Consider the following 11,333-nt stretch of genomic DNA (forward strand, 5'->3'; position numbering starts at 1 on the left):
CATTGGCTCCTCCCCTTTCAACTCGGAATACACGCGCTGTTGTTTTGATTGACACCACGGGATTCAGGGATTCAACTTTTGTTTTACCCTCGCTCGACAAGAACATGTATTAAGTCCCTAAACAACGATGTCTGAAGTGCTCATGACATCAACGGAGGAAACATCACTGTGTCCAATGCAACTAGACGAGCATCCCGATGGTGTACGAAGCTTCCTGCTGGTGGATGACCAGGAAAAGCTGCAGGTGAAGTTAGCTAACAATCGCTAACAATTAGCTGCTAAGCTAAGAAACGAAACCATAAACAACTCCGAGCGATGTTGTTAACTACGTTGTATTGTCAAATACATTCCTCTCGACACTTTTACCCTTTGTGCCAGTCACTGTGTCAAGCTTAACTGTATATTGTTGTGGCTGTTCGTGGAAAGTCTAAAAACGATTTTGGTTTTCTAAAATTGACACACGTGACTCATCCAGAACCAAACAAACCGTTTGGGGATCATTCTGTTGCTCATCAATGCAGTTCAATGAGCAGATTGTTTATTCTTTTCATCCATTTATACTTGGCTTTCATGTCATGTTGCCCACTGCTATACATTTTTCTGCACTGGCTTAACCCAAATCCTAACATGGGCATAGAAAGTATTAGAAAGATAAACAGATCAACATAGATAGACATCTATACAGTACTTGTCAGTCTCAATGGGCCATCTTTTTCCTGTTAAACCTTTTTTTTAATTAACTGTGATTTGCTGTGTGTCAGATCTAGCTGGAAATAAAAGCTGAAATTTTGATCCCCTTTCTCTTATTTGTCTTTGATATCAAAGCCAAGTGTTTTAAGTTAACACCAAAAATAAAATAATCGGCTTCACAGTTTCAATAGTTTCAGAAGGGAGTTTATGTGATAGCACTGTTTTCTAGATTTGCATTGAAACTGCAGCTGAACCGTCCCGGTCCAGTCTAAAACACAATTCCCTGTTTTCCTTCCAGGTCCGCAGTGAGTCCGATTTTGTTGAACGGCTCAACTGTGCGGATGTGGGTGGTGTCAAAGTACTCTCCATCTTTGGGAACACTGGGGACGGCAAGTCACATACGTTGAACCATATCCTGTTCAATGGCGAGAGTGTGTTTTTTACATCCAAGTCCCCCAGCTCCTGTACGGTGGGTGTTTGGGCCGCTTATGAGCCATCCCTCAGCCTGGTTGCCCTGGATACCGAGGGTTTGTTGGGAGCGGGCTTGTTGGGATCAGCTACCAATCAAAACCAGAGAATGAGGCTTCTGCTCAAGGTACATCATTGATTGCTTAATGCATTGTTTTATTTAGTTTGCATTTGTTTATGTTTGCTACCCCAGTGTAAATTTTGCCATCAAGTTCCTCATCTCCACTCTTCCAGGTCCTGGCAGTGTCAGATATCGTAATCTATCGGACGCGAGCCGAGCGTCTACACAGCGACATGTTCCAGTTTCTGAGCAGTGCGTCGGGGGCCTATCTGAAACACTTCACCCCTGAGCTTCGGGCCCTGTCAAGCCGCTGCGGTTTGGATGTTCCCCTCTCATGTCTTGGACCTGCTGTCATTGTCTTTCACGAGACCATACGCACAGAGCCTTTGGGCCGTGGTAAGGATTGTGACGGAGCGGCCGACACTTTTGCTGATTTGATTCCATCTGATGCAACATGTTCTCATGTGCCGTTAAGATTCAAAGATGGCTGGCAATGGCGATATGCAGCTCCAAAGGCGGTTTCATGATCTGGGCTTGGGTACCGATGCCTTCAGTTCAGTGCAGTACGTGGGCACCCAAACGGTCACTGCTCCAACCGACTACACCCAACTGCTGGAGGCTCTCGGACAGCAAGTGCAAAACACTCACACACGTTCGCCCCGCCATCTTGGCATCGTGTTTCGGGCTTTGCAAGTAAGCGGTGCATGTTGGTGTAATAATACACATCCATTAGACACAAACAGTACTGGAGGTTTGCATGCACGCTCAACAATGTTTTGCTTTTCAATAGGCCCTCAGTGAACGCTTCTGTGGTGACCTACCAGAGGACAAGCTGAATCTGCACACTTTCTTCCCAGATGAGTACTTCACCTGCTCTGCGGTTTGCCTCAGTTGCAAGTAAGTCAACGTTCTTAAAGTTCTAAAGTCTACACACCCCATTCAAATGGCAGGCATTTGAGATATTTTAAAAAAAAGAGACCAAGATAAATCACCTCAAAAGATTTCCACCATTAAATTCCAGGGTGTCTGTCACCATCATAAAAAAAGGTTTTATCTCCTTATTAGAATCACTTTAATAATCAATATTCCAAACTTTGAGCGTACACAGTGTGAGGCAAATGGCCCTTGCACGTGCTTGCTTGTAAAATTTCAAATCTGCCGTGTTGCTCTGATCGATGTACTGTTTGGCGTGGGCTCCAGTATTCGCTGCAAGAATGGAATGAACCATTTGCGAGACAGGGTCCCTCACATGGCAGATGGACTGTGCCAATATGCACACCAGTACAACAACAAAGTCCTTATCTGTAAGGTATGATACGCTCCTGACATTGTGACGTAAACAGAATCTTGTTTTGATTCTCCGAGATGGGTTAGATTTGAATCGATATCGTGTCGCCCACCAGAGGTGTTATGAAGGTGGAAGAGAAGTGACAGTTGTGCCAAAAACCTCGGCGTCCGCTGACAACCCGTGGTTTGGTCTTGCCAAGTTTGCCTGGTCGGGGTAGGTCTCGCGCTACATTTCCCACCATCTACTTCTTTTGTGTTGAATGTCCGCTTTGTTTTCGCAGCTACGTGTTGGAGTGTGCCAGCTGTGGCGTCATCTACCGCAGCAGACAGTACTGGGTAGGAAACCAGGATCCTGAGAGCAGCATCGTGCGTTCTGAGGTCAAACACGTTTGGGAGGGGGTAGGTCATCCATCTGTTGTTTCTTCACAAGATAAGATTTTAAACGGCCATTTGTACTCCTCCTGTCGTTGGACATTGGCATTTTCTTTCAATGAAACAAATTTACACATTGTCGCCTTCCAGTCGGACACTTTCCTCACCAACCACCAAAATGCAGCCCAGAGGGTCCTGGATGGGATGAACTACGTGATCCAATCGGTGTCGGAATACAGCACCGGCCCCACTAAAGCTGTCACCGCTTGGCTCACTGACCAGGTGGCGCCACCGTACTGGAGACCCAACACGGACATTACAGTAAGTGACAAACGCACAGACTCCAGAGATGAGAAGTGTTTCATTTTACGATCAAGAAAATAACAATACCCCGTGTGCTCGTTAGGCATGTCACGGCTGTCAAAAAGCCTTTGAGGAGGCCGAGCGCAAGCATCACTGTCGGTCATGCGGCGAGGGCTTCTGTCACCTGTGCTCCAGCCACAGGATGCCGGTGCCAGAGAGGGGTTGGGGTAGCAGCCCCGTCAGAGTTTGTTTGGCCTGCTATCGTCAGGGAGGACCGCACGAAACCAACCATCAGGGTAAGATATAAACTGGTGACCTTTTCACTTTTGGAGGTTCAACCAAAGTTACACGAAAGGGGAGCCATTTTTTTGTGTCAGCATTTATTATTGTATGTTTGCACCGCTAAGCTATAAATAGGACCACGAGATGGATTTCCTTTGTCTCTCTTTTTTTTTTATTAGTGTGTAAAGCAGAGCCCCGTGGTCTCATCGCTCGCAGGGTGGCAGAGGTGGCTCAGTCCACTTTAGACATCTTCAGCACTGCAGTAGACTACCCACTCTGTGAGTTTCAAGTCATAATCACAATTCCAACTTCTGCATTTTTCTTGGCACTGTCAAAACTTTAGACCACTATTTTCATTTGGCGTTTTTGTAGGCATTGTTAAGGATGTGGCTCGACCAGACTACTGGGTCCCGGATCAGGACATCACACAATGCCACCAGTGCTCGAAGGTCTTCACTCCAGTCATGTCCAAGCACCACTGCAGAGCCTGTGGTCAGGGGGTGTGCGGCCCCTGCTCCACACACATGAAACCCGTACCGTCAAGAGGGTGGGACCACCCGGTGAGAGTATGCGACAGCTGTGCCGCTTCCACCGATGGTCTCTGAAGTACGGCCCTTAAGTCTCCAATCAAACTAAATGACAATCTGATGCCCCAAAGAAGGCTTAATTTCAGAGGCTGGCCTGAATGAAGAAAAAAAAAAACCTCTTCCGCCGTCTCCAATTGATTTTGCTCCATGTAGAAGCAAAACTGATCAGAGCTCAGTGGTTGGCTTTATTGCAGATTTCAGCTGCTCTCAGTTGTCTCTAAAATATCGTGACAATGGCTTGAAGTCCTGCGCCAAGCAACCTGTAGGGGAAAAGTGGAGAACAAAAGAACCAGTGGGAGATTTTCACCTACTGCAGTTGTAAGCTCTGTTCCAAACATGGGAATAGAATAACTTCCTATATCTTTTGAGGCTCCAAATAATTGGAGGGGATTTTATTGTTTAATTGATTAGACATCTGTCTGACGGGAATGTCCTGGAGGTTAAGTTGACGGATGGAGTTCACTTTGAAGACCAGCGTGACTGTGTAGTGTCCGCAAAATGTCGCCTTGCAATAAATGCTTACCCATATGCGCACAGAAGCAATGCCCTTAAAAATGTCTAATTCCTAAATCACATATCATTCTTGACCAAGCAGCCACAATGTGGGAAAATAAATGGAGCATTATATTGATAGACATTCCAATGTCTGAAATACTCTTTTGAGCAAGTTGGCCTGCCTCTCTCTCTCTCAGGCTCATCAAACTGGATCATTAGGTTATGCTGATGGTTAAATTAATTCTTTAGTGTAAGAAATACATAATGTTGGGACTTGCTGTATGTAGGTTTCTATACCTAACAAAGTGATCTGAAAAGTTTGTGTTTATTGTTGTTTCTTTTAAATAAATGAGGCCAAATTGTCCTCAAAACAATCCTGTGTTTCTCTCCGTTCTCTCACTCACACTTGTTCATTTTAAATTCCGATTAGAGGTGGTCAACTGGCAGCCTGAAACCACACTGAGTGACCTTGATAAATTGAAACAAAAAATGTAATGTTTTTTTTTAACACACTCCACTAAAAAAAGATAAACTAAATCTGATCTCGAGGGCGCCCCTTGAATTTAATGCCTCTCGCCTGCTTGGTCATGGGTGTAATACTTAATAAGTACACACGGGGGCACTAAAAGACGAGAAACATTGTATAGCAATGTAAATAACCATTATAGTAAGGATTTCTTCATATGGATTTTTTGTAATGGCCATGTGTAGGAACTTTTTTTTTTTTTAATTGACCATGTATATTTTTTTCTCGTAAAAAAATGACGATGCATCGTAAAGAAATGACCATGTATAGTGAGGTTAAAAATAAATAAAAAAGAGCGAGACAACATTGTGTTTTCAGCTGCTATCATTGCTTCAGGAACTGTAATTGATATGTATAGGAGTGCATTTTGCTGACAGCAGCACTTTTCCAGATGTAATGGATGTTTTTGCTACGTAGCCATGGCAACTGATCAGGCTCTCCTGCCTCTCATGTAGGTTGGATACTCTATCCACCTGCAAATTCAACATCTTTTTATTAAGATGTTTTTTTTTTTTTTTTAAACTCACCGGGTCATTTTTTACCCACGTATCCATCTAAGGGTTTCAAACTAGGGTTAGGTTTCAAACTAGGGTTTGAAACTAGGGTTAGGGTTACAAACTTGGGTTTCAAACTAGTGTTGGCTCGTGATTGAACGATTCGTTCAAAAGACTGACTCCTTTCAGTGAACGAGAGTGATCGAATCACTTCCTAAGGTGATTCGTTCTTTTTTCAGTTCATATGACTTCAACCAGTAGGTGTCGGTAATGCGCATTGAAGCTGGTGCCACCTCGCCGTAAAACAAAACGAAGAAGAAAACGACGTAACTTCCCGTTCACGAACGAGTCGTGAATTGCATTTCCCGTTCGACAACTGAATGGATCTGTGAGTGAACGAATCTGTGAGTGAGTGATTCGCATTTCCAGTTCATCGCGAGAACGGATCAGTGAGGGAACGAATCCGGACTTTCCCGTTCGCGAACGAGTCAACGAGTGAACTGCCTTCCTTCCCCCCGTGCATCAACGGATCAGTCAGTGAACGTGTTGCGTCTCCCTCCTGGCGTGAACTATGTAAACCAGAATGTCGATTTACGATTTGCCGAGGAAATAAAGAACCACTCACTGAAACACCACTTCTTTTATGCTCGTTTTCTCCAAGCTAACGGCTAACTGTATTGCATGAAGGGATGCGCCGTTATGCAACAACGGGGAGATTATGCTTCTCTTTGGGTAATCTTGATTTTATAACACTTATAGTAGTTTTTAAATAACGTGTGTGCATATATACGCCTAAATATTGTTATCCAATATATCTACTGCAATTTCACATTAGATTGCTGGTTTGAAATTTACTTTTAATATTATTTTTAATAAACATTTATGTTAAAACTTGTCTGGTGTTTTATTCCTTGTTTTTATATTCGCCAATTAAAACATAAAAATCTGACATTTGGTTAACTGCTTTATATGTGTAGGTACACCTCATGGGTTAGGGTTAGGGTTAACCCTAACCCTAACCTCATGGACACTTCAATAGTTACACTACACGAGGTAAAAAAAAAAAAGAATAAAGGGTTAATTGCACAACAAAAGCACATCTAGGCATAGTCTCGCACTTGGGATCGAACCAAGTTCTTACCGAGCATGAGCCCGAGTCACTAACCACTCTGCTATTTCGACCAGGAGCCTACACGTGCTTGCACGGTTTTGTACTGGTGATGTGCATTCCAGTTCTCGAACAATCTCTAGAATTGGTTGTGTGTGTTTAACGAGGGTAACTTGGAAAACATATTGGAACGCGGCCCCGAGGACTAGAGTTTGACACCTGTGACCTTTGACCATGATATTTCCCTAATAAAGTGGCCTGTTATTAGGTACACTTGAAAATGGCGGTGTACCTAATGGAGTGTCCGTGTGATTCCCTCGTTAAGTGCACCTGCGTGAAAAGTTTTAGCTCTTGCAGAACGTGAAAGGAGCTAAAACTTTTCACGCAGGTGCGCTTAACGAGGGTCACTTGGAAAACATGTTGGAACGCGGCCCCGAGGACTAGAGCTCGACACCTGTGACCTTTGACCATGATGTTTCCCTAATAAAGTGGCCTGTTATTAGGTACACTTGAAAATGGCGGTGTACCTAACGGAGTGTCCGTGTGATTCCCTCGTTAAGTGCACCTGCGTGAAAAGTTTTAGCTCTTGCAGAACGTGAAAGGAGCTAAAACTTTTCACGCAGGTGCGCTTAACGAGGGACACTTGGAAAACATGTTGGAACGCGGCCCCGAGGACTAGAGCTTGACACCTGTGACCTTTGACCATGATATTTCCCTAATAAAGTGGCCTGTTATTAGGTACACTTGAAAATGGCGGTGTACCTAATGGAGTGTCCGTGTGATTCCCTCGTTAAGTGCACCTGCGTGAAAAGTTTTAGCTCTTGCAGAACGTGAAAGGAGCTAAAACTTTTCACGCAGGTGCGCTTAACGAGGGTCACTTGGAAAACATGTTGGAACGCGGCCCCGAAGACTAGAGCTTGACACCTGTGACCTTTGACCATGATATTTCCCTAATAAAGTGGCCTGTTATTAGGTACACTTGAAAATGGCGGTGTACCTAATGGAGTGTCCGTGTGATTCCCTCGTTAAGTGCACCTGCGTGAAAAGTTTTAGCTCTTGCAGAACGTGAAAGGAGCTAAAACTTTTCACGCAGGTGCGCTTAACGAGGGACACTTGGAAAACATGTTGGAACGCGGCCCCGAGGACTAGAGCTCGACACCTGTGACCTTTGACCATGATGTTTCCTAATAAAGTGGCCTGTTATTAGGTACACTTGAAAATGGCGGTGTACCTAATGGAGTGTCTGTGTGATTCCCTCGTTAAGTGCACCTGCGTGAAAAGTTTTAGCTCCTGCAGAACGTGAAAGGAGCTAAAACTTTTCACGCAGGTGCGCTTAACGAGGGTCACTTGGAAAACATGTTGGAACGCAGCCCTTCGAGGACTGGAGGTCGGCACCCCTGGTTTAAGTGAAAAGTGCCACACCCGCCCTCACCCCCACTTTCTGATTGGCTGTTTGATCCGTGACGTCACTTGGACACTCCATTAGGTACACCGCCATTTTCAAGTGTACCTAACAACAGGCCAGTTCATTAGGGAAAAATCATGGCCAAAGCTTAACTGAAAATGAAAAGGTCCACACCCGCCCTCACCCTCACTTTCTGATTGGCTGTTTGATCCGTGACGTCACTTGGACACTCCATTAGGTACACCGCCATTTTCAAGTGTACCTAATAACAGGCCAGTTCATTAGGGAAAAATCATGGCCAAAGCTGAACTGAAAGTGAAAAGTGCCACACCCGCCCTCACCCCCACCTCCTGATTGGCTGGTTGATCTGTGACGTCACACAGACACTACATTAGGTACACCACCATTTTCAGGTGTACCTCATAACTTTATGCATTTTTTGTACGTGTCAAGAATGTGTATTTGACTACTTGCTCTTTATTTTGGGGAACACCAACACATATTACACAACGTAAAACACATATACATATTGTCATATAAAGCAGTTAACCAAATGTCAAATTTTTGTTTTCATGCCCAAAAAATAAAAACAAGGAATAAAACACCAGACAAGTTTTAACGGGTTTTTAATGTTTATTAAAATAATAATAATAATAAAAGTAAATTTCAAACCAGCAATCTAATGTGAAATTGCAGTAGATATACATACACATATTGTCATATAAAGCAGTTAACCAAATGTCTGATTTTTATGTTTTAATTGGCGATTATAAAAACAAGGAATAAAACACCAGACAAGTTTTAACATAAATGTTTATTAAAAATATTAAAAGTACATTTCAAACCAGCAATCCAATGTGAAATTGGAGTAGATATATTGGAAACAATATTTAGGCGTATACTTAGGCATACACGTTATTTAAAAACTACTATAAGTGTTATAAAATCAAGATTACCCAAAGAGAAGCATAATCTCCCCGTTGTTTCATAACATCCCTTCATGCAATAAAGTTAGCCGTTAGCTTGGAGAAAACGCGCATAAAAGAAGTGATGTTTCAGTGAGTGGTTCTTTCTTTACTTTGGCAAATCGTAAATCGACATTCTGGCTTACATAGTTCGCGCCAGGAGGGAGACGCAACACGTTCACTGACTGATCCGTTGATGCACGGGAAGAAAGACAGTTCACCCATTAACTCGTTAGCGAACGGGAAAGTCAGGATTCATTCCCTCACTGATCCGTTCTCGCGATGAACTGGAAATGCGAATCATTCGTTCACTCACAGATCCATTCAGTTGTCGAACGGGAAATGCAATTCACGACTCGTTCGTGAACGGGAAGTGACGTCGTTTTCTTCTTCCTTTTGTTTTACAGCGAGGTGGCACCAGCTTCTATGAGCATTACTGACACCTACTGGTTGAAGAGTTTTCTTCATATCTTTCCCAAAGCCGAGGAAGAACCGAGAGAAATGCTTTCGCTGGGTAGAAGCTTGTAAACGGCAGGGATTTACAGTACCTGTCACCAAAGACACATATATACATATATATATATATCATTGACAATTATTCTCAAAGCATCCCCTGATCTTAAGCTCCCAAGAGAGCAAGGAAAAACTAAAAAAAAAACTACTAAAAGAAAGAAATAGTCGGATCATTTTATTTCATCGTATTTATATATTTATCATAGATGTATTATTTATTCATATAAAGGCCGGTCCGCGAAAATATTTCTGACACGTAACCGGTCCATGGCGCAAAAAAGGTTGGGGACCACTGATCTGTACTGTTCGCTTGCTCCAGCTCTAACCCTAACCCTAGCTCTAACCCTAACCCTAGCTCCAGCTCTAACCTAACCCTAGCTCTAACCCTAGCTCTAACCCTAGCTCTAGCCCTAACCCTACCTCTAACCCTAGCTCTAACCCTAACTCCAGCTCTAACCTAACCCTAGCTCTAACATTAACCCTAATCCTAGCTCTAACCCTAGCACTAACCCTAGCTCTAACCCTAACCCTAGCTCCAGCTCTAACCCTAGCTCTAACCCTAGCCCTAACCCTACCTCTAACCCTAGCTCTAACCCTAGCTCCAGCTCTAACCTAACCCTAACCCTAACCCTAGCTCTAACATTAACCCTAATCCTAGCTCTAACCCTAGCACTAACCCTAGCTCTAACCCTAGCTCCAGCTCTAACCCTAGCTCTAACCCTAGCTCTAGCCCTAACCCTACCTCTAACCCTAGCTCTAACCCTAACCCTAGCTCCAGCTCTAACCTAACCCTAAACCTAGCTCTAACCCTAGCTCTAACCCTAACCCTAGCTCTAACCCTAGCTCTAACCTTAACCCTAGCTCTAACCCTAACTCTAGCTCTAACCCTAACCCTAGCTCTAACCCTAACTCTAACCCTAGCTCCAGCTCTAACCCTAACCCGAGCTCTAACCCTAACCCTAGTCTAACCCTAGCTCTAACCCTAGCTCTAACCCTAACCCTAGTCTAACCCTTGCTCTAACTGTAGCTCTAACCCCAGCTCTAACCCTAGCACTAACCCTAAGATTTAGTGAGGTGTATGGTTATATGGGGCAGCACACGAGCAACTGCGTTGCAAAGATTACCCAAAGAGCAGCATAATCTCCCCGTTGTTGCATAACGGCGTTTGCCTTCATGCAATAAAGTTAGCCGCTAGCTTGGAGAAAACGTGCATAAAAGAAGTGATGTTTCAGTGAGTGGTTCTTTCTTTCCTTGGCAAATCGTAAATCGACATTCTGGCTTACATAGTTCACGCCAGGAGGGAGACGCAACACGTTCACTGACTGATCCGTTGATGCACGGGTGGAAGGAAGGCAGTTCACTCGTTGACTCGTTCGCGAACGGGAAAGTCCGGATTCGTTCCCTCACTGATCCGTTCTCGCGATGAACTGGAAATGCGAATCACTCACTCACAGATTCGTTCACTCACAGATCCATTCAGTTGTCGAACGGGAAATGCAATTCACGACTCGTTCGTGAACGGGAAGTGACGTCATTTTCTTCTTCGTTTTCTTTTACGGTGAGGTGGCACCAGCTTCAATGGGCATTACCGACACCTACTGGTTAAAGTCATATGAAGGGAGAGGGAGGGAGGGAGGGGGAGGGAGGACGATTCGTTTGAACGAATATTTTGAGAACTGATTCTAAAGATTCAGTTCACTTAAAAGAACTGTAATGCACATCACTATTTCAAACTAGGGTTTCAAAGTAGGGTTTCATACTTGGGTTAGGGTTTCAA

General features: G+C 44.0%; 1 protein-coding gene across 1 annotated transcript; it reads left to right on the forward strand.

Moving 5' to 3' along the window:
* The first annotated feature begins 15 nt into the window (after nucleotides 1-15).
* On the forward strand, nucleotides 16-4,919 carry si:ch211-11n16.2 (zinc finger FYVE domain-containing protein 1). Its single transcript, XM_037268076.1, has 12 exons — nucleotides 16-244; nucleotides 989-1,285; nucleotides 1,393-1,615; nucleotides 1,695-1,912; nucleotides 2,010-2,116; nucleotides 2,420-2,528; nucleotides 2,623-2,720; nucleotides 2,788-2,905; nucleotides 3,029-3,199; nucleotides 3,285-3,477; nucleotides 3,643-3,741; nucleotides 3,836-4,919. The coding sequence occupies exons 1-12, from the start codon at nucleotides 128-130 to the stop codon at nucleotides 4,066-4,068; spliced, it is 1,983 nt and encodes a 660-aa protein (XP_037123971.1). The 5' UTR covers nucleotides 16-127; the 3' UTR covers nucleotides 4,069-4,919.
* The last annotated feature ends 6,414 nt before the right edge of the window (nucleotides 4,920-11,333 follow it).

This window comes from Syngnathus acus, chromosome 13 (assembly GCF_901709675.1).
Source record: "Syngnathus acus chromosome 13, fSynAcu1.2, whole genome shotgun sequence".
In the NCBI taxonomy this organism is placed as follows: domain Eukaryota; kingdom Metazoa; phylum Chordata; class Actinopteri; order Syngnathiformes; family Syngnathidae; genus Syngnathus; species Syngnathus acus.

What these genes read in the sequence shown, in the direction of transcription:
- si:ch211-11n16.2 (XM_037268076.1), top strand. Translation starts at nt 128, where the DNA reads ATGTCTGAAGTGCTCATGACATCAACGGAGGAAACATCACTGTGTCCA. An exon ending in GAATGAGGCTTCTGCTCAAG is followed by an intron (nt 1,286 to 1,392) that starts GTACATCATTGA and finishes CCACTCTTCCAG; the next exon opens with GTCCTGGCAGTGTCAGATAT. An exon ending in TCAAACACGTTTGGGAGGGG is followed by an intron (nt 2,906 to 3,028) that starts GTAGGTCATCCA and finishes GTCGCCTTCCAG; the next exon opens with TCGGACACTTTCCTCACCAA.